The 22,173-nt window shown below is 39.3% G+C and overlaps 1 protein-coding gene across 9 annotated transcripts in view; it reads right to left on the bottom strand.

Annotated features, from left to right (window-relative positions):
* Positions 1 to 766: 766 nt before the first annotated feature.
* Positions 767 to 22,173, bottom strand: part of ARHGAP32 (Rho GTPase activating protein 32) — a 318,750-nt gene continuing 297,343 nt past the window's right edge. For all 9 annotated transcript variants that reach the window (XM_070623424.1, XM_070623422.1, XM_070623423.1 and 6 more), the window contains 8 exons: positions 18,284 to 18,391; positions 17,607 to 17,752; positions 16,931 to 17,126; positions 14,957 to 15,102; positions 12,423 to 12,494; positions 9,670 to 10,548; positions 8,007 to 8,986; positions 767 to 6,710 (listed from right to left, as the gene is read on the bottom strand). In XM_070623424.1, coding sequence (XP_070479525.1) covers positions 4,452 to 6,710; positions 8,007 to 8,986; positions 9,670 to 10,548; positions 12,423 to 12,494; positions 14,957 to 15,102; positions 16,931 to 17,126; positions 17,607 to 17,752; positions 18,284 to 18,391 — 4,786 coding nt within the window. In that variant the 3' untranslated portion in view covers positions 767 to 4,451. The remainder of the gene's footprint in view (positions 6,711 to 8,006; positions 8,987 to 9,669; positions 10,549 to 12,422; positions 12,495 to 14,956; positions 15,103 to 16,930; positions 17,127 to 17,606; positions 17,753 to 18,283; positions 18,392 to 22,173) is intronic.

Consider the following 22,173-nt stretch of genomic DNA (forward strand, 5'->3'; position numbering starts at 1 on the left):
TGACAGGCCACTTTCCCTATTACTGGCAAAAAGGAAAAGGCCCTAATATTTTAGAACGAAGAATGATTTGTAATATATGACTCCCAATAGGAAAGCTAGGGTTTCAACAACAATATGAATTTTTTTTTCTTCAAAAAATCCTGGTTGATATGGAAATATTTCTTGTGAGAAGCACTTTGGCACAGGAATACGCTGTGGATCCCCTGTCAGGCAGCTGGGTTACCTACAGCACTTGTCTCATTGAAATTCTTTATCTGGGTTTGTCACAAACCAGCTTGCCACAGATGACTGAGTGTAGGACATGATTCTTTTCTGGTCATTTCACACTGAAAGGTAAACAAGACGTCCAAGATGCCTTGTGGAATCGTTAGAAATATGGTTGTCTTTCAGAATCTCCTTCTGGAGAATTCTGCGATAAGCCAATTCAGTTTCCTGGGAACTGCAAACTTGGGAACCAGGTGGCAGCAGTGCATGGGTTCCTGAGGGCAGCCTCAGGTGCAGCAAGTCTGCAGAGACTCTCCAGTACAGAGTAAGAGGCCTCTGCAGTTCTGGAGACGCTGGACCTGGGGAAAGTTTGGCCCGGTGGCATAGTGCAGCAAAGAGATACAACCAGGAGACATTATGCCCCTTCTCTCAAATAGCATTCCATTTGGCATAATAACCTATGTCATACCAACACTAACCTGTTGATCTGAAGATCCCCAATTACCCATCTATTTTCTTATAATTGATATTAGGTTAAAAAGGAAACACATACACAAAGAAGTCTGTTTAACCTGAAATAACTGTGTTGATATTTGAATTGCTTTCAGTGGGACATTTGCTTTAAACCACACGAGATCTCCATCTGGATTGCTGGAGTACAAAATCCCTTCTCCCCCCACCCCAACCAAAACAATCAAAGAAACAAACAAAACCCCAAACCCACAACTCAGCTTCAAATAAGTTTTGAAGAAATGAGACTCTAAATATTTACATATGGGTCAAGAAATAAATGACAAAACTATTTACAGAAATACACAAGCTTATATGCATTAACAATTTACACCAGTTCACAAAAATATTAAAACATAAAAAAACTATATAAATTAAAGAACTCAAAAGTATGATCTAAGACTTCCTAGGATGCTTCTCTCATGCAGATCATGGTTGAAAAGTCAGATTTTGCTACCTTAGAATCTAAACTGTAAAACAACCATTTTTATTCTTTGAACACTAACAGTACTAATTAGAAAAGGAGAAAAGATCCTCTGTGCACACTGACATTACCTTGCATACAGTTAAAATATACCATTCCTGACATTTCCTTAACACACAGTACTGAAAATCACATGCCTCTAACCACTGAAGTCACTTTCTGACATACTTTTACTTTCATTATCGTTTCCTTACATAGACTGCTCAGGCAATACTTCGCCAACATACCGAATGGGTGATTGACAGGTCTGCGAAGAGAAATATGGACTTTGCAGGCTCCTTTTTTAGCTAAAGGGGCAAATTTCAAATTTACATTGTATGCATCTATTGCTGCTGCAAATGTGGTTACCCACTCACATTAATGGTCCCTCTTCTTTACAGAATTTTTCCTCAAATTCTTCAACCTGATCCTAACCTTTTAAAAATGTTTTGTCATTATAAAAACGTGCAGGCCCTATCCTTGGGATCACCCCAGGGACTTGCATGTTTAAAAAGAAATTGAATACAGTTGGGAGTAAGGCTCAGATGAAATTTACTCATAAGAAAATGGCACCTCTGGGGCTGTTAGCTAAGTCTCTGGCCAGACATCCAGGGATTATTTATTTCAATCAAACCAAACAGCGGCATCAGAATTTTGCCAAAAAGATAAAATCTGGAGACATGGCTATGAAAATACCAATAGAATTAAATTACGGGTTTAATGTATAAGGCAGCTCCATTTCCTTGATCATAATGCTCCATGTAAAAATTTGAAAGTAGTAACATTTAATTCCTCTATTTGTGAAGTCACACACAAAGTGAATGATGCTGAGGTAACCTGGCTCACAGTGACTTGCCATCCAATTTCTACCCTACAATATTATAAAGGGAAAGATACAGGCAAAGTCCTTCAAATGACTGAGTCCAAAGTTAAGGCTGTATCCACATACATGAAATAAAACTACTCTAGATTTTACCTAAAGTTTGTGTTTCACACTTATACCAGTAATTTGAGTCATTACTCTGTATTCAAAATATTTACCTGATATTCCTAAGACATTAATAAAGTAATTGCTTTAAGGAATTAATCTTAGTATTTATAAAATAGACTTTAGTTTCAGGATTAAACAATGTGTGTGACGACAAATCCTCAAATATTACAATTGGACAGGACTTCTTCAGCCACATCCTTCTGGGCTCTCAGTCACTAAAGCCATCTGTATCTCTTTGTCACACCAGCTCCTCTTTCTAGTCTCCATGCTGCTGGTGAGAACTTACAAGGCTGTGTTATCTCAAAGGGGCAATGGCTTGCCTACTTGACAAAAAGATGGTTAAAGCAAAAAAAAATTAGTGCTGTATATTCACCAAAGATCAAACTCCTGTATAAAGCACCCGATGTGTTCGTGTGCTAAACAGAAGCATCCTATCAGGTTCCTTAACATTGTGACTATATACCAGTTGGTCTGCACTTTTAACATAGAGGCCTAAATTTCCACAGACCTTTGCACATACCAGTATTTCAAGATTTCTACCATGATCTTTATTGAATCTCTCTGATCAATTCTGGGAGAACAAAAGAAAACCTTATAGAGCATTTCCACATGTAAATAAATGTGTTGTTTTTAAAATTTTATTTCTTTTTCTAAATATAAACCCTTAAAATGCAATCATACTTTTTTTTTAAATAAAAAAAAAGGACTGGCACGAATCCTATTCTTTATACAATTTCACAGCAATTATAGCAGCATGAATTTAGCCTCTTAAAAGATTTCTTCCTTCGCTCTAAATAAAATTCCAAGTTTTAAAAAGCCAAGAGCAGCAACCATCCAGTAAATGGAATGAAATTCTCATATGTTCTACAAACTGAGCATTTAAAACATGTGAATGTATAAAAATCAAATATTATTAAGAATATGGAATGAAATGACAATCTACACTGTTTTGTAAATATAGGACTGCCTTGCAAGTCTGGTGTAGAGGTGGTGGGTGGTTGAGAAAATGGAATGGAGTTGGGCTAGAGAGATGTCTGTTCCTACTCTAATCAGAAATGCAACTTTCAAAAGAAAGTCTTGGGTAGTGAACATGTTTAACATGTCTACACAGGTGTAAGAGCTATCCCTGATATGCTGGTGCAGATGGCGGTTACCGTGAGACTGTGACTGCACACAGACACAGTGAACAAACAGCACGCTAACTCCTCAGGACAGACGTGGGGACTGCTCAGATCGGCAACTGTAGGAACTTTCTGTTTACTAACAGATAATACACATGTACTTTAACAATTCTCAGGAAACCTGTACTCTGGTTTAGAAACAGAAATTAACATGTAGATTTGTAATCATGATAAATCATGTTTATCCATCAAACCATGCTGGTTTTTTTTAATGAAAAAAAAATTTGCTTTAGGAGAACAAATGGTGCGAAGTGTTTTACTAGATTACAATTTACCCAATATTATTGAGAAAAAAAAATAACTGAAGGCAGGCAACACACTAGAAGCATTGATATAGTTTTCTGGTGCTAATGAAGTTCACTGACTTCCACCTAAGAAGTTTCTTTAATTCTAACTTTTAAAAATTTCTTCTGCACTAACATGAGCCTGTTCACTGAACTGTGAGGAACAACTGTGAAAAATAAGAATATGAAGAGCATGGTTCAGGCTGGGTCTCAGTGGTCTGACATTTTATGACGACTCTTGATTAAATGCTTAAAGTCCTCATTCCTGTATTTTTTAGTTATAATTTGCTAAATGTCTGATAGACTCTTCTGAAGGGTCAGGGACCCTTATAAGACAGGGAGAATGAAGCGAGAAAAACAGTGTCAATCTGGGCAAGCTGCATGGCTACTGAAAAGTAGGAACTGACAGGAAACGCAGAGGCCCTCCAGGAGACAGAGTGCCCTGCTCTGAACTAGACGGCAGACACTAAGCACAAAATTAAACTCAAATTCAGTTAAAGGCAGTCCTCAGGCTCTGACAAATTAGCCCTATATGGCAAGTATGGTCTGTGACAAATTTCTTTACCGAGTTTTCAACATAGTGCTTGACAACCATTCAGATCTCTTTTAAAGACAAAAACGACATAGTCTATAGATGGAAGAGGTGGTAATGAAGCAGGGAAGGGGAAAAAGATGGTGATTTACTTTTCTGATTATTTTTTTTAATGTGGCCAGGGGTTTTGTAGCTTTTTTTCTTTTTTAAATCTTTTTGGTTACTGAAAAAAATAGAACAGTCCACTGTCCAGCAGAGGCTGCTTCAACTCTATTGCTCCCAGGGCTCATTCTGCGTGGATCTGTGTTTCAGGATGCTGCAAGGACAACTCTGCGGGCAGGAAGGCCCCCTGACCCAAAGCTGTAGCATATGTCCTGTTTTGTGGGTGGGGAAAGCCAGAGGGCATGTATGTCCCCATCGCTCCTCCTCCAAAGCCTCCGCGCTGGTGCTGGGGCGGGGAGTGGTAGCCCTCCAGGTTATCATACTGGGACACAGCAGTCACACTGCTCTGGCGCTTGCCATGGGTTTGGTATTGGTACAACACGCTGGGGTCCCTCTCCACGTTCTGGGTATGATGGAGTTTCAGGCTGTGACTCCTCTCAGGTTTAGGGGGTGGGGCTATTGACTGAGTGAGGTGTTCCTCCTCCTTGTAGCAGTCTCTGGAGTGTTTCTCCGGGGCAGGAGGCTGCCTAGCCCGGGGCCTCTCCAACTCTTTGGAGAGCCTCACCTCTTTGTGGTTCAGTCTTAAAGACTCCTGCCCTGAAGTAATGTATTTCCCTCCAGAGTTATGGTAGCTGACTGGCTCAGAAGTGTCTGGAATCCCTTTGGGCCCATAATCTAACTGGCCAGCTCCCTGGGGGTAAGGTGGCCCATTTTTTGATTCACATAATTGCCTATGGCTTACTTCCTGATGTGCCCTGTGCTCAGGGAGACTACAACCCATGTCATGAAGTTTCCTGTTCCTGAGGCTACTCTGCTTCTGAGGGAGGGATGGTTTCTCCGACTGTCCATTGCCATATCCTCCATGGTGGTGGGCTCTATCGAACTCTGGCTCTGGATGCTTCCTATAGAAGCGGTCATCTCCTTCAGGACTGATGGCCTTGACTGGGTGTCGCCCCTCCTTTCCCTCTGCCACTGAGAGAAGTCCAGTTTTCCCAGGATCTGATTTACTACGTAGATGGATGACATAGATCCCACCCAAGTCATCTTGAACAGCTGGAGTCATGTTATCATACTGGGACATAACAGGCCCTTTCACCTTCTGCCGAGCGCGGCTCTCTCTCCGGATGGATTGCATACGGTATTTTTCCATGTCCTCAAGATCCCATGAGGTGTATGTGTGCTTTACATCAGCGGTTGGAGCCACGTTGACTACATTATTGTAGTCATTACCAGAGAAATAGCCAGTCACGTTGGCCCGGGGACGTGGAGGCAAACCAGCATAACCGTATAAGTTCTTCCCTTGTAGCCTAGGATTGTAGAAAGCAAAATCGCGATTGGGTAGGCGGTGAAGGGGCCTCAACTGTACTGTGCTATAGGCATCCACATCACACAGGGCTCCATCTGGACTGTAATAGGAACTAGAAGAGCTGGAATATGGGCTATACCGGTAGTGGACCCGACCATTCTCAAAGTAAGGCTGCAGCTGTGTTACATGATAATCTGAGCGGGCCTGGGAGGACTGATATGGCTTATATTGGTACAGAGGTCTTGGGCAGTAGGCTGGTTCATCATCTGGGGGAACTTCTGTCCGTGAAATGGGAACAGAGCGAATCATAGAAGACGGAGGGGCATGGAGAGACTGTACCCTCCGGATGGTAGGGTACGGTGGAATATCTTCAGGGTAACAACTACTCCTAATAGAGGAGCTCAAAGAAGATACATACTCAACCCGGCTGCATGGCTTGGAGTGGTGTCCAGATGCATTTCTTCCCGGGGCCACGTACGTGTTATAACGAGGACCCATGGACGCTGGTGGCTCTGATCTGGAACCATACACTTGGTGCTGTTCCAATTTATTGTGATGTGGAGGTACACTCTGGGGACGATACTGGCAGTTTGGAGTCATACCGAAGTGCAAACAGTTTTCTGGACCAAAGGGCTCAGCAATGACATCAGGCCTAGCAAAGGTGGCATAAGCAGTTTTCTGAGAAGCATGCTTAGGTTGTGGGACAGGAAGTGGTAAAGGCAAAATATCATCCACGGAGGCTAAGGAAGCAGTGACAAAGGGATGATAGCTGGAGCTGCTGGTAGCATCTACACTGCTGGAGTGTATGGCAGCAGCAATTTTACTCTCCATTGTCCTGGTGGGAGGAACCGGTGCAGTATAGCCACAGGAGGAGTGCACAGGGACAGGCTCAGCACGCAGGTGCAGCGGTGGGGCCCTGGCACCGTCCCGCACCTTTTCAGGAAGGCCTGGTTGGAGAGCGGGAGTAGAGATGGGACACTGAGCAGCTGCGCTGTTGTCAATGACAAGGACAGGTGCAGGGTCATCCATGGCTCTGGGTTCAGGTGGCCTCTCTGGAGCTGGAACTACTCCTTGAATCTATTGAAAGATGATAATATTATGAGTTTGTTTTTTATGCTTCCCTCTGTGCAAACACTATTAAATTTGTAAGTCACAAGTTGAGGCTACTTGGGTAGCAGCTTGAAATTTCCCAAGCCACGTGGACATACTGGCCACCTATCCCCACTGCCAGTAAATGGCCTACGTTGCTATGTGGTGTAACAGCCATCACCATCTTTGGAGAACTGTTCTAATTTATGATAGGCTTTAAATGTAAGATGACGTTCCCTATGACAGTACCTTAATGTACAGATCAAACAGAGGTTTAGTCAAGTCACAGACTTAAAAATATACACCCAGTCTATCTGTCCAGCTCAGTCTCAACACCGAGAACATTTTGTTAAACAAAAAGAAGTGATTCTATCTGGAGAGATTTTGGAAGTGACTCACAGCTCTACACAGTGAGAAGTTTTAAGGCTCAAATCTAGGGAAGGGTGATAAAGTGACTTGTTTAAGGTGGCACTGAAGGCACTCAGTTGCTATCCCTCCCCTACCTTCTACTCCACCCCGGTCTGTGGCAGCAGAGGCCAAACATGATCTTCACAGCGATACCGCAAACGTGCTGCCCTCGAGAATAGCATCCTCCACTAACGACTAGATAGTGAAGTCCTTTGAGTTCAAGGTGACCACAAAACACCTGGGGCACTTTTTTAAAATATGAGAAAATTAGGAAAAACCTTAGCATTCTGCATACAAGTTTTTCTTCAAAACAGGTGTTTGACCATAGAACAATCTGCAGATTAATGTTGAGAAAATAACAAAAAGTCCTAAGACACCACAATCTCTCACAACTCTGAAAAGTCTGCAAGACAGAAAGTCTTACAAATGTCTTGAGAAGAAAGCACTTTTATTGTGTGCATGTGAATAACTGGCAGAGGGTGGCTAAATGACTTGCCCAAAGTCACAATGAGTCAGTGATGGAGTTGGAAAACAGCCCAAACAAATCTGCAACCCTGACACCTAAAGCCCAGTCTGACTCGTTTGATCAGGATCTCTTAGTATGACTATGAAGAAACTACCTAGAAGGCTTTACAAAGAAAAGGCAGCAGGTATAGTTAAACTCTAGCCATTGAGTGCCTGCTCCTTTCTCAGAGAAAAACCAGCATCAAGGTAAAGGCAGATGCCAGCCTCAAATGGGAAGCGTTTCATTGAAACCTGCCACGGGATTTAAAAATAAATGTCACATCTGACTCAATATAACAACACACCCTGCTGAAAAGTGACATACCTTTGGAAAAAGTATATTTCATCTCCCTGACTTCCTCCCCTTCTTACCTTGTGGGAATTATTTAATCCTACATTGGTTGCTGCTTGTACCTGCCCCACGACTGGTAGCTGCTCTGCTGATCTCTGGGAAGGAGGCGCCGGGAGGGGACGATTAGTTCTGTGAGTGCGCTGCAGGGTGGCGGCCACAAAATCAGCTGCGGTGGGTTGTTCAATCACATCCCAGTTGGCTTCCCTGGTGCTTACTTCAGCTGTTGCTGGAGCAGCTGTGGTATAAGCCATGGTGGCTGTGCTGGTATTCTCTTCAGGGGACCCAGAAGGAGGGCAGATTTTGTCCCTAGGGAAATTAGAGGGTGTGGGAGATTTGTCTGCAAGTTCTGAAGGGTGATGGGGCTTATCCACACTTGTACCAAGATAAGAAGGAGGCTGATTTCCACCGTAGAAATGAAGTTGAGACCGCTCCTGATCCACAAAGGAGACAGCTGGCATACTGTTCTTCGCAGACTGGTCTTCAGGGAAACTTACGTGATCATCAGACTTAGAGTCTGCTAAGGGAACTGAAGTGATTCTGGCCTTTTCTGGGTCCCCAGATAAACAGGTTCGATGGGGCTGATTCCCTGGAAAGTCTGCCTGCTGGAGCTGCTCCCCAGTTGCAGTTGCATTGGAATGGGTGTGACCGCCAAGAGCTGCTGGATCTGGTATAGGCTGGTCACAGTTCACAGATGCAATGTTCTGGAGGCAGAGCTGCTCTGCCGGCCTCTCAGTTTGGACATAGGCTTTATCTAGAGTAACACTAGAGTGGCAGTGAGGCAGTTTATCTTCAGGTGCAGCCACTGCCACATCTCCATAATTTGTATAAGCGGCCTGGGAAGTCCCTGGTCTCTTCAAGGACTGAGTTGAGGCTTGCTGTGCAGACTCAGCTAACGCTAGCGCCAACAGGCGGGCAACATTTTTCGGAGGCGGTGGTGGTGGGATAAGAGTGACTGAACTGACAGGAACAGAATCCTGAGGGGGGTCATGGGTAACTGCTCCTGGGGGGAAATTGGGAAAAAAAAGGAGAGTGAAAAGGTAGCTTGTGTTATCCTATATGGAAAGCCAAACACTCCCCATTTGATCACTATAAAATAAGGCCTTCCATATTTCAAAATGGCAATCCATGATCTTCTATCCCACATGCAAATGCTGCAGAAAACACAGCTGGTTCAGAAGGAAAACTAAAACAAAGAGTGTTTAAAGATTGCAATCTCCTCCTGAATTGCTACAGAGATGAGGGGGAAAAGCAGGTCCCTCATCTGGCTCAGAAAAGATTGCTTAGAAAACAAGCTTCAAGCGCTTGCAGATTGTTATGAGGAATAGTTTTACACTTGATGGCGTAGGCTGGCTGGTTAACTTGTAAGGCTATTATATAGGTATTTTATTAGAAGAGAAAAGAGAATCAAGATCTACGAAGTTGTGCAGAAATTATCCACGAATTCTGACTGTCCAAAGAGATAAGGGACTTTAAGAAGGTCTGAAGCAGGACCACTCCCTTTAGGGGATTTTTGTTTGACTGAATTTAATTTAGAGCTTTGAGCCATCAGCACCACCCAGCAAAATATTCTCTTTGATTAAAGGCTAGCTGTGGAGGAAATTTCTCTCTTAAAAGGCACAGATGGCACACAGGATTGAAGAGCCCTCTTAGCTTAAAGAAAGAACGGAGGAAAACAAATGGTACCTGCCAGAGTCTGTCCAGAAGGTACAGCCTTACTCTGACTGCTTGAGACAGACTGCTCCTCCTTCCCTGGCGATTCTACTTCTGCAGCAGCCACCTGGTCCAGGGGCTGGACTTCCGACTCACATCCTTCTTGGGCCTCTCTCTCATTTGTTTTCATCTTTACTAGCTGGGTGGGGGATCTATTTATGACATCACTTTCTTCAACACTTTTGTTCCAGGTTGGAGAAGATGCATTCTGAGCTGCTGTATTTGAGACGACACCAATGACTTCTGACACCCGAGTGGGAAGGGTGACTGAAATTGGCTCAGATATGTTCATAGAAGGTGATTTGCTTAATTTTCGTCCAATCTTTGGAGAGAAAGCATAGACGACCTTTTCAGTGAATGAGGATGGCTTAGATGATTTTTCTTCAGTGGGGCTCAAGTCCAGGGTAAAGAATGGACTCAGTTTCTCCTGAAGAGGAGAGACAGGTTCAGAACTTGCAGTGCTCCCTGGAGTCTGAGACTGGCTACCACCTGCTTCTGTATCTTTTTTATTGGTACTTGGTTTATCCTTGGAGTCTCCTAATGAATCTAAAAAGAAAGCACCGCTCTCCAGACACTCTGATTCGGCCTTAGGAGGACTGCATTGAAATGACATTGGATCAAAATCCAGGCTGGCTACTCCAATGTCTGGTGGGCTTAAATCAACATCCTCAGCTGAATGAGGAGACAGAAGAGCTGGAATATGAAGCAGCCCTACTTCCTCCTCACTTTCATTGTCATGGGGCAGATTATCATAGGAATTACAGCGGTTGCCCAGCATTTCTCCATTAAAAGAGGCACTCAGTGCATCACTGCTAGATCTGGGTCTTCTGGGTCGGAACAGCTTGGAATCACCTGGTAAAATGGATAACAATATCAAAGTGTGAATGTCACAGGATGCACAAATACCATAATAAGTCACTTACTCAGTACAGCAATAATGATGTGCTACACAGGGTAAGAAAATGTTCCTTCTCATTTTCTTTCTGGTAATTGTCTCTTGGGGTACATAGATGGAACTCCCAAACCAAATGCTAAATAACACATACACTTGATATAATCAGAGGGACTATGCAGCATCTGCTGGTTCAATAGGAAAAAGGACTCGGAACTCTTAGATTCTATTACTAGTCCAACACTGACTCTTGTTGTGACTTTAGGCAAGTTTTTCATTTCTTTTTATCTTCTTTTACCACTGACCTCACACATGACTTTTGAGGTAGAATTAATCACGTTAAATAGTAATTTGGAGATATAACAGCAAAAGGTTTTTGTTGTTGCTGGGGAAAAAAATCTTCATAACACCCAAATTTCTAAAAAATTGAACTTCTCAATTAAAAAATGTCTACAATCCCATAAAGTATGTACTTATATTTAGTAAAGAATTCCTCTCAGATACTTAAACAAAAATAATTTCTTTTTTTTTCTTTAATAAGAATAGGCTTTACGTTTCTCAGGAAGAGTCCTCAAGAGTGGTGAAGCATTAAGTAATTTTATGATATTGCTAAACATCCAATTGGTAAAAGAAGTCCTCTATCTCAGCATTCTATTAAAATTATCAGAATTGCCATAATGAAAATGTACTAGAAAGAGGCAGAAATTGTCCTAACATAAATACATACAGTAATTATTGACCAATTATAATATTAATGCCTACTCAAATATTATTTTCTGCTTAGCACTAGCATCTACCCAGCCCACTGCACTGTTTTTGTGAACGATTCTCTTAACTGCAGTGAAACGGAAAATCTCGGAAAACTCATAAGATGCTGGACATCCAACTAAAGTGATCTGTGAGGATTTATTGAATCACAAGTCGAGCCTTTCATCAATGAGGATCTGGCAGTTAGAAGAGTTAATACGTTGACCAGGATGATGACACTCCAAGATACTTCAAAAGAGCATGACTGAATATCAATGGATTAAGAAAAGCCTGTGGGAAATCAATGTAGCTCTTGATTACTTTTTGTAAAAAGAGCGTTTTTACAATCCTGCTGCAGAAGCCCAACATGAAGTGAAGGATGTCCTATTTGCTAATACGTGGTTTTGTCAAAAAAGTTCTATCTCCTTTCAAGTCAACATTGAAGTAATCCTTTGTTCACTTTAAAAATTAGTACATAGTTGCAACTATAACTTGACTTTTGTTAAATAGAAGCTAAAATAAACATTTTCAAATTTCAAATTTTTTAGTTTTGTTTTTCAAGTTGCAATCAAACATTTTTGCACTATTTACCATAAAACTTTGGTCCCCATTTTAAGCAGATTCTCTTTAAGTTGCCTTCTCTTGGTACAATTATCCTCAGATAACGAGGACCACCTGTTATCAATCTGATCTATGAAACTGAACGGTAGGTTAAGCTATTTGCAAGACAAAAGACTATCCGTCTGAATATCAAAACTGCTTAATTTTATACTTTGTAACATTGTGCTCTCATTGTGATATCTACAGAAATACTAATACCACTTTACACTGGGCACTAACAAATATAAATGGTTAACGTAAAACATTTCACTATTTTTAGTAAATTGAATAGCAATCATGTCAAAAGGGAAGAAATCAAAGACTGATATTAAAACATCAATGGATAATACTAAATAGATACTAGTATTCTTAGGAAATGACAGTCTATAGTCTATTTATTAAGTATATTTTTATAAAATATACTCAATTGTTGTGTTCTTTTATGCAATATCTTATAGAACAAAACAGCTGATGCTTTTAGTCTTACCATCGACTGCATGGAGGGAACTAAGAGACTCCTCACTCTTAGCTGAACGGAGGGTTCCTTCTGCCCTGCCACCTGAAGAAGCAAAACCAGAGAGCGTGACACTTATTCACTATTACATACACAGCGGAAGGGAACAGTGTTTTTCTCTACACGTATTTAAACTTCCAAGAGTGATTAGCTGTACACTTTGACAATCATATTCAATTTAGAATCATATTATATAATGTGTTGTATTGTTCTCACATGGTTTCTTACGTGAAAAATCTCTTTTCTTGAGAACAGAGATGAATTTAAAAACTTCTTCCTTTTATATTTCCTAAAGACCAGTATGATACCTCCAAATAATACCACACTGGATTTAATGTGAGCCCTAAATCCAGTGACTGCTGTCCTTTTAAGAAGAGAGGACATAGAGAGACAGAGGAGAAGGCCATCTGAAGATGGAGGCAGAGACGGGAGTGATGCCACCACGAGCCAAGGAACGCCAGGTGCTACCAGAAGCTGGAAGAGACAAGGAAGGATTGCTCCCTGGATCCTTTAGAGGGAACATGGCCCTGCTTACTCCTTGATTTCAGACTTTTAGCCTCCAGAACTGCGAGGAAATAAATTTATTTTGTTTTAAGCCATCTAATTTTTGGCAATTTGTTACAGCAGCCCTAGGAAACTAATCCAGGTACTTTAATTAAATATGTTGGATGTTATTTGACAAATATCGTCATCCTCTTTCACCTCCTGGCAGCATGCCACACCCCTGACACTTTCTTTCAAACCCCTCCTCCATTATTTCTGGTGACAGCACTTACCTCTTGTTCTTTGCCTAGCTTTCTAGCCATTTCTTCTCATTCTCCGTTCACTACAACTCTGTCTTTTCCAGTTTTTTAAACACTGCTTTTCTCTAGGATTCAGCCCCCAACCTGCGTCTCAATCAATGGGCTCTCCCTGGGCCATAAAATCTATCTCTAGGGTTTTCACCCATCCTTTTTGCAGATGATTTTCAAATTTGTATTTCTAGATATATTCCACACCTTTATTGAATTCCAGATCCATACCACTAATCACTTCTTGGGCATGTCCAACTCGTTATGTCCAATATAAATACACTATTTTTCTTCCCACCTGCTACTCCCTACAGGGATAATGGCACTATCATCTCCCTTATCATTTAATCAAAACCTGAAAATTATCTTTTCCCCTCTTTTTTTCTCATCCTTCACAATCATTTGGTTACCCAGCCCTGCAGATTCTGCTTCCTAAATATCTCTCAAATCTATTTCCGACTCCCACTGCCACTGCTTATGCCAGACACTCATTGTTTCTTGCCTGTACAACTATAACTGCCTCCTAATTTACTGTCCAGCCTCCAGTCTTTTTCTCTTCCCATATATTCCCCATGCTGCTGCCAAAGTCATCTTTCGTAAACCCAAACCTGATTACGTTACATACTGAAACCATTCAATAACCCCCCAAGGAATGCAGGACAAAACCAAAACCCTCTGCAAGCAGACGAGGCCCCTGTGATCTGCCTCTCTTTTTGTATACACTACCCAGCCAAATTCCTCAGAGTTCCTGTTTCACACACGGGGACACACTTTGCTCCAATTCCTGAAATACCTTTCTCAGTCCCTGGCTGATCAGGTGAATCTCTACTTATCCTTCAAAGCCCAGGACAAAGGTTTTATTTTCTGACCACCAGCCCCTCTCCCCACATGAACTGACAATTCCTACCAAAAATACCTTACACAAACCTCTATTGCAGTAACTATCATTTGCATGAAATTTATTTCCTTACACATATAATTTCCCAAGTAAGACTCTGAAGGCAGGGTAGCATCTTAATTTTCTATCTGCAGAGGCTGCTATCAAAATATCTAGCATAGGCTTAGCACATGATTGCAAACTGAATGAATGATCAGTTAAATGAACTGAATATTATATTTCACACATGTTCTGAGAAGAGAGAACTACTATCTTTCCTAGATTCAGAAACTGTTAATATCAGCAGAACACAGGTTTTAAACTATTTTTAAAAGAGTAGAATTTTCAACAATAGTAATAGATTTATTTGATCCAATAAAATACTCATCAATGAGTCATCTAATAAAAAGATAGCTTCTTTGGTTATAAGAGTTATAAACTTGAAAGGCATGTGGAAACATGGTTTTGTCATTTTTTTTAAACCTGTAAAAATATAGATTAACAAATTTAACATCACATAGTTATTTTTTATTACCAACAATATATGCACTATGTTACAAAATGTTATGAATTTTTAACCACACTCACACTATAAGAAATCGGGCACTTCTACATATTTATATATAACTTACATATTTGGAGATAAAGACCTGGTAAAAGAAGACAATCCACACGTAGCAACACAACTGTGGGCGGATTATATTGAAGCAGATTATCGGAATGTATTGAGTGTGTGTCCAGAGTAAGCAGAGCGCCACCAGGACAGGATGAGAAGTGGGAACCTGCCGTGCAGACGGCTCTCCAGCCGCAGAACACACGGGAGGCGAGAGGGCGCTCACCTTTCAGAGCCATGGCTTTCATCTCTGAGGGCTCACTCTCATTACGCTGCAGCTTTCGTTTAGAAACAGATGATGATTTCCCCAAGTTGAAGAAGGAACGCCAGCTGCCCACAGGAGATTTTTTCATTTTATTTTGAGGCCTCCTCCTATGAGAGAGAAAAATCTGTGTTAAGGTATCCAAGGGGCTATCTTTGCTTAAAGGAAATGAACAAATGATGGAAAGAACAGCCTGGAGAGGTACAGCTGAAATAAATAATAAATTTTCTTCATTAACTTTTTTAAATGGCAAAAATAATAGGGCTTTATATTAAATGAGGAATAGAAGGTGATATACAAGATTGCTAACAGTGACATATATATACATATATTTTTTGTTTTTTTAATTCCTTAAGTAATTTAACTACTTTCCTTTCTTAAAGATTCCAAGCAAGGCCTGGTATTCCTCAGATATTTTCAGTTTGGGGAGGAATTTTTCTTGTGCTGCTCCATATTCATCCACCTTCCATATAACACACTATACACAATGCAGCCAAACTGTGCAGCTAAAGCACGAAAGGGAAGCTAAATGTATGTATTTTAATATTAGTAACTAGTTTCACAAAGACAATTTTTATATAGATTTTTGTTTAGATATAACCTCACAATCTGTGAAATAAGTGAGAACAAGACATATTTAAGGAATAGAAAATATTAAAACTCCAAAAATAAAACAGAGTTAAAGAAAATGATTTTAGGTGTGAGTAAAGAGAATTACGCCAAAAAGGAAGAGAAGCATTAAGAATAATAACTAAGATATATTGAATATCACGCAGTGCGCTGCCTTATAGTATCTCGTAAATCATATATACCCGTGGGAAGTAGGCACTATTATTTTCACTTTACAGCTGAGGAAATTACAACACTAAGAAGTTTAGGTAATTTCCTTAATGTTATGAAACTAGTAAACGATGAAGTCAGGTTGGAACTCAGGTCTATCTGCACCCCAGTATGTACTCTCTTGATAACTATTCTATAAAGAAATTTTTGAGAAAACTACGGAGCTAAAACATGAATTCAAAAAAGCTGAAAACAAACTCACAATGACAAAGTAAAAGAGCATTCTAACTTTATAAGGACATTTTTAGCCATGGGAAGTTGGAGAGATATACTAAAATATGGAAAAAATAAATTCTCAAGTGTTATTACTACCACCCAATCCAGGGAATTGAAATCTTGACAGTCACGTGTAACAGCCCGAGGAATAACAGAGAAATCAAAATTAACTTACACATATTAGTCTTCCTACTATAACTTAGTAAAGAAGATGCAAAAACCATGTTATTATTATTTCTTTAGAGAAACAGAGAGTTTCAAAGCTGGAAAGGACATTGAGAGAATGAATTGCAGTGGTTCTCAAACTTTAGCACACATCAGAATCACCTGGAAGGTTTGATAAAAGATTGACTGCTGGACCACACTTCCAGAGTTTCTGGTTCAGTGGGGCTGGGGGGGGGGGGGGGCTGAGAATGAGCATTTCTAGTAACTTCCAGGTGCTGCTGGTGCTGCTGGGAGACCACACAGGGAGAGGCACAGGTCTGTTTCAGACTTAATGTGGAACTAACGTCAAACACATTACTATCCACTCATTACTTTCTGAATAAGCCATTCCAACACAGTTTATTTCTAAACAAACTTCTAAACATCTCAGAGAGAGAATTGCACCCTATATAGTGGAAGTGTATCATTTTTTTCTAACAATTTTCCCTGTACAATTGCCTTTATTCTTCTTTAAAATGACACGATGTTGTAATGCTCTTCAAGAATCGTTTGTATCATTCCCTATGAGGTATCATCCACAGTCAAACGAACAGGTTTTCCTGGGACTGGCCCAGAATCAATATAGTTATACTGAAATACGAAGTAAAAGTAATAATAAAAGAAAAGAACACATAGCCATGAAAATCGTATTTTTAAGGAGGATTTAATGAATTCTACCTTTCAAGTGGGAACTCAATTATGGTGTGAAATCTCCCCTGAAGTGCGGCAGGTCCTTCTCCTACTTCGATATATTTATTTTCAGTCACAACTGGAGAATTGACCTGCGCCTGTGTCCGTGCCTGGGCTTCCTCCAACGTCAGCAGCTTGGTGGATGGAGAGGAAACCAGCAGGGACTTGGGTCTTGATAGACAAGCTTTGGACAGAAAGAAAAGCAACAAAGAGAGTCAAATGTTTTAGCATGGGGAAAAAATATAAATAGGTATGAGTGTGTAGATATCAATCTGTTTATCTGTCTATCCATCTATGTACCTATCTGTGTTGTTTTAAATTTTCTTCATTAAGTTTCTTAAACGGCAAAAATAATAGGGCTTTATCCTAAGTGAGGTATAGAAGGTGATATATTAGGTTCTTAATAGGGACATATTGTACATATTTTTAAAATTCCCTAAGTAATTTAACTATTTCACATTCTTAAAATATTCCAGGCAAGGCCTGGTATTACTCAGATATTTTTAGTTTTGGAAGGAATTGTGCATTTTGGGAAACAGACATAAATTAGCTGCCTTCTACCAAAGACAGGTTCATTAAAGTGAGATAAGGGATGCAGTTTTCCCTTCCTTTAGAGGTTTAGATGCATGTTCCCAGTAGTACACAAAGTCCGTCTGAGCCATACCTGCCCCTTCCTGAATGGCAGCGCTGATCTTCCCACTGAAGAGGACGTCGACGTGGTTGAGGATGAATTCAACAACCACGGACTGAATTCGCACTTCCATGAAAGCTGCTGTCCCACTGAAGCAGGCAGACTCTATCTGTTTTGATCTGTAGGTAAATAACATCACCATCAGAGAGTTCCAAGGATAGCAGTCTTAAAGGGCACTATTTTCTTTTTTTATGTGTAAATCACAGACAAACCCGAGGAAGGAATCAGACTTTTACAGTGCCCTGGCAAGGCCCCAATTACCTGTTTTAGGGAGATGCTCATAAAAACAACAGATCAGTTTTACTTTTAAAAATTGTCCTTAGAGGGGCCAGCCCCAGCAGCCTAGTGGTTAAGTTTGGTGTGCTCTGCCTCAGCGGCCAGGGTTTGGTTCCCAGGTGCAGACCTACAACACTCGTCAGTAGCCAAGCTATGGTGTTGGCTCACATACAAAAAGAGGAGGATTGGCAACAGATGTTAGCTCAGGGTGAATCTTCCTCAGAAAAAAGAAGAAGATTGGCAATAGATGTTAGCTCAGGGTGAATCTTCCTCAGCAAAAAAAAAAAAAAAAAAAAAATTGTCTTAGGAGCACTGATGAATTAGACTTTTATTTGATTGGCTCTACTTAAAGTCATAAGTCAAATGCAACTTACCTCAGCAGGTTTGGAGCCCAAACAATTGCTAGGTTTTTTGCATGCATATTTGTGATGGAACAATAGTCAGCTAGAAGAGACAAGTGTCTCATTAGGAACTCCAGTGTTCTGGAAAATGAAGTACAACAAAAAGAAACATTATGTAGCAGTAGAGAGCATAAAAGCTCCACTTATTTGTAAGTTTTCAATGGCAAAATGGGAAAAGCAGCCATAAAACCTCAGCAAATTTTTTTGCGAGCTATTAGGTTTGAGTATTATTATTACTACAGAACTGTCAGAAGAACATTATGAATTCTATATACAGAATTTTATCTACAGAATACTAAGAAAAAAAGTCTAAGGCAGATGCAATAAGAAATGAAAGTTTCTGACAGGACTGGCTCTGAGTAAACAGCCTTAGTTTTTAAAAAATCTTTAGGAATATTTGCCCCTTGCTGTCAGACATCTAGTTTCAAGGACACCAGTGAAGTGAATCCTTCACAGAAGCTAGTTTCCAGACAAATGGTATTGTGAAGTTATGCTATCCTATTTGCAGGAAAGGATTTAAGCTTTTCTTCTATACAAGCAAACAACAATGTTTCACAAGCCTAAAAAGAATTAAAAGAAAAATTCCAGCAGGCACCACGAAGAGAATATTTGAGCAAACATTGTGCTTTTGGAATAGAAAGCCTATGCCAAATCCTAATATATTGGCTTATCTTATACATTCTAAGTTTACTTTATTGAAACAATTTTATTTATATACATTTATTTATATACGTGTTGTTATTTAATAACAACAGAGCAGAGTATTTTTGGAAATAAAGCATGATCAACTTAAATGTAAGTTAAATCAGATAAACACACAGAGGCATTACCTATCAGCTACCACATCTCTCACGCGTCCCTATCTAAGTGTATAAGGGCTTAACACCATTAAAGAGGATGAACGGGAGACAGTAGTTCAAGACTATTATTTGAAACTAATGAATGTTAAATTGTGGTCAACATAGAAGCTTCAAAGATTCAGATGAGCCTAACATGAATTTGAGAAGCGAAGGAAGACACCAGCTAGCGGCATTGTCCCAGATGCTTTTATAGGGAATCGCATCTAATTCTCGCAAAGGTCCTAACGAGCAGCATCACCACTCCCCACCGCATGGAGGAGAAAGCCAAGGTGTGCCCACGTCACACAGGCGAGCAGTGCTGTGGTTCAAGTCGAGGGCGGCTGGGCTCCAAAGTCTCTGCTCAGTGAGCTGCTAGACCGTGAAAATGGTGACTCTCTCTCCCCCCCACACAGTTCAGTGAGGAAAGGTCCACAGATAGAGGGAAGTCGGGCTGGCCTGGAGACAACGTGGAGGTGGGAAGCTTGAGAAATGTGTTTAGAAAACAACGCAAAATTTTATTATTTGGGGGTGGCAGACGAAAGAAGGGAAAGATTAAAGTATTTCAAAAATGTATTACAAGGAAAGCAGATTAAAAAAACCAAAGATACCATTTTATTCACATATCTAATTGTAAAGACGTTGTTAAAAGCTAATGGAGAATTTTAGTCAGAGTGCCATGAAATGAGCATTTTCATATTCAGCAGAGTGCAAATTACATAAACCTTCATGGAATACAATTTGGAAATTGCTGTATATTGGGAAGAAAATGTTAGTATCTTTTGATTTCCAAGAATTCCACTGTCAGGTCTTTATCCTAAAAAATAATCTAGATTTCCCCAAAAGATTCATGTAAATAGTCCTCATAGTAATGTTCAAAATCGGAAAAAAACCTCTACCACATAAATAGATTAAATAGGCAAATACGGGAAAAGGTTAAATAACATATGGCCCATCCACACAAGAGAACACTATTAAAAATCTTGTTTTTAAAGAACATTTAAGGAATTAGGAAATATAAATGTTAAAAGCTTTAAAAGTCTGGATCAAAAGAGGTATATAAAGTAAAAATATATATAAATTCACACAAATTATACAGAAGTAGCTAGAATACGAAAATTCATTCTATAGCAGAAGATACATGACAAGGAATTGTATATAATAGAGAGCAGGAGATATGTATATAGTAAACAATATATGTAAAACGTGGGCATACATGGTAGGTAATATAATTAGGAGATGGAGTAATAAAAGGATATACATAAGTGTTATATGTACTTATACACATCAGTATGTCCTCTATATATAGTGTACAAAATATATAAAATGTGTATGCAATATGTATCACTGAACATTTACTATGTGCAAGATTCTATTCTGAGAATAAAGTGACAAGGCAGAATTCATTACCTCAATTGCTTGTGTTTTAGAGAGGCTGTATATAAAATACGCAATTTAGTATATTAAAAAACATATAGTAGCATATATGTACAATATATAACATATAGCAGGGAAGGTATATAATGTTCAACAGGGAAGATTAAATAGATAGACAACAAGGAAGCTATATATGTAATTAGGAGGGGAAATATCTATATATTATTGCCAAATATCTATATCTATGTAATAAGGGAGAATATATACTATGGTAGGGGAAATATAATTATAGTATAGTAGATAAACATAATAGAAAAGCTACATATCAATATGGTAGGAGACATATATGTGCGTGAGTGTATATATATATATACACACACACACTTATGTTTGTGTGTGTATATAGATAAAACACATAATAGAGTAGCATTAATACATGGATATACTTAACAGATAATAACAATGATAATAATGGTAATTAACTCATAGAAATGGCATTTTTTAATAGGCCTTGTTCTAAATGCTTTGCTTTAATACTCATAACAATCTTACGAGAAAAGCATTATTTTATTTATTTTTTTTGAGGAAGATTAGCCCTGAGCTAACATCTGCCACCAATCCTCCTCTTTTTTGCTGAGGAACATTGGCCCTGAGTTAACATCCGTGCCCATCTTCCTCTGTGAGAAAAGCATTATTATCTCTATTTTACAAACAATGAAACTGAGTCCAGAGAGGCAAAGGAACTTGCTTAAGGTCACAAGGTCACACAGTTAATACAGACAGTTTGGCTCCAAAGTTCCTACATTATAATGTCTATAACATATAGATATTACATATAGTAGCGGATATGAATATACTACACAGCAAGGGATTAATATAAGAGATATAAATAAAACATATGGTAGGAGATTTATTTTTGTAAAATATAAAACATACAGGAGATGTACCTCACTGTATGAGAATATAGTGTATGTCCACATATATGTATACATAATCATATACACACATATATACTCTCTCTATATTATATGTGTATATATATACACATACACACATATACACTCTCTCTATGATATATATGTGTATATGTATACACACACACATACTCTCTCTATATGATATATATGTGTATATACATATACACATACACACATATATACTCTCTCTATATGATATATATGTGTATATATATATACACACACACATATACTCTCTCTATATGATATATATGTGTATAAATATATACACATACACACATATATACTCTCTCTATATGATATATATACACACACATATCTCTCTCTATATGATATATATGTGTATATATATACACATACACACATATACTCTCTCTATATGATATATATGTGTATATATATATACACATACACACATATATACTCTATATGATATATATACACACACACATCTCTCTCTCTATATGATATATATGTGTATATATATACACATACACACACATATACTCTCTCTATATGATAGAGTCTCTTCTTACTGATGTTCTTTTAATTCACCCACAGATTAACGGATACTCTCAAATTCTCTGCAAAATGTACTGACTGGTGTCCAAGGCACAATAAATTTTTTGGCCAATAGGTTTCTGTGTGGTATCCCTGAACACTTTGACTAACA

Source organism: Equus przewalskii, chromosome 6 (assembly GCF_037783145.1).
Source record: "Equus przewalskii isolate Varuska chromosome 6, EquPr2, whole genome shotgun sequence".
NCBI lineage: Eukaryota > Metazoa > Chordata > Mammalia > Perissodactyla > Equidae > Equus > Equus przewalskii.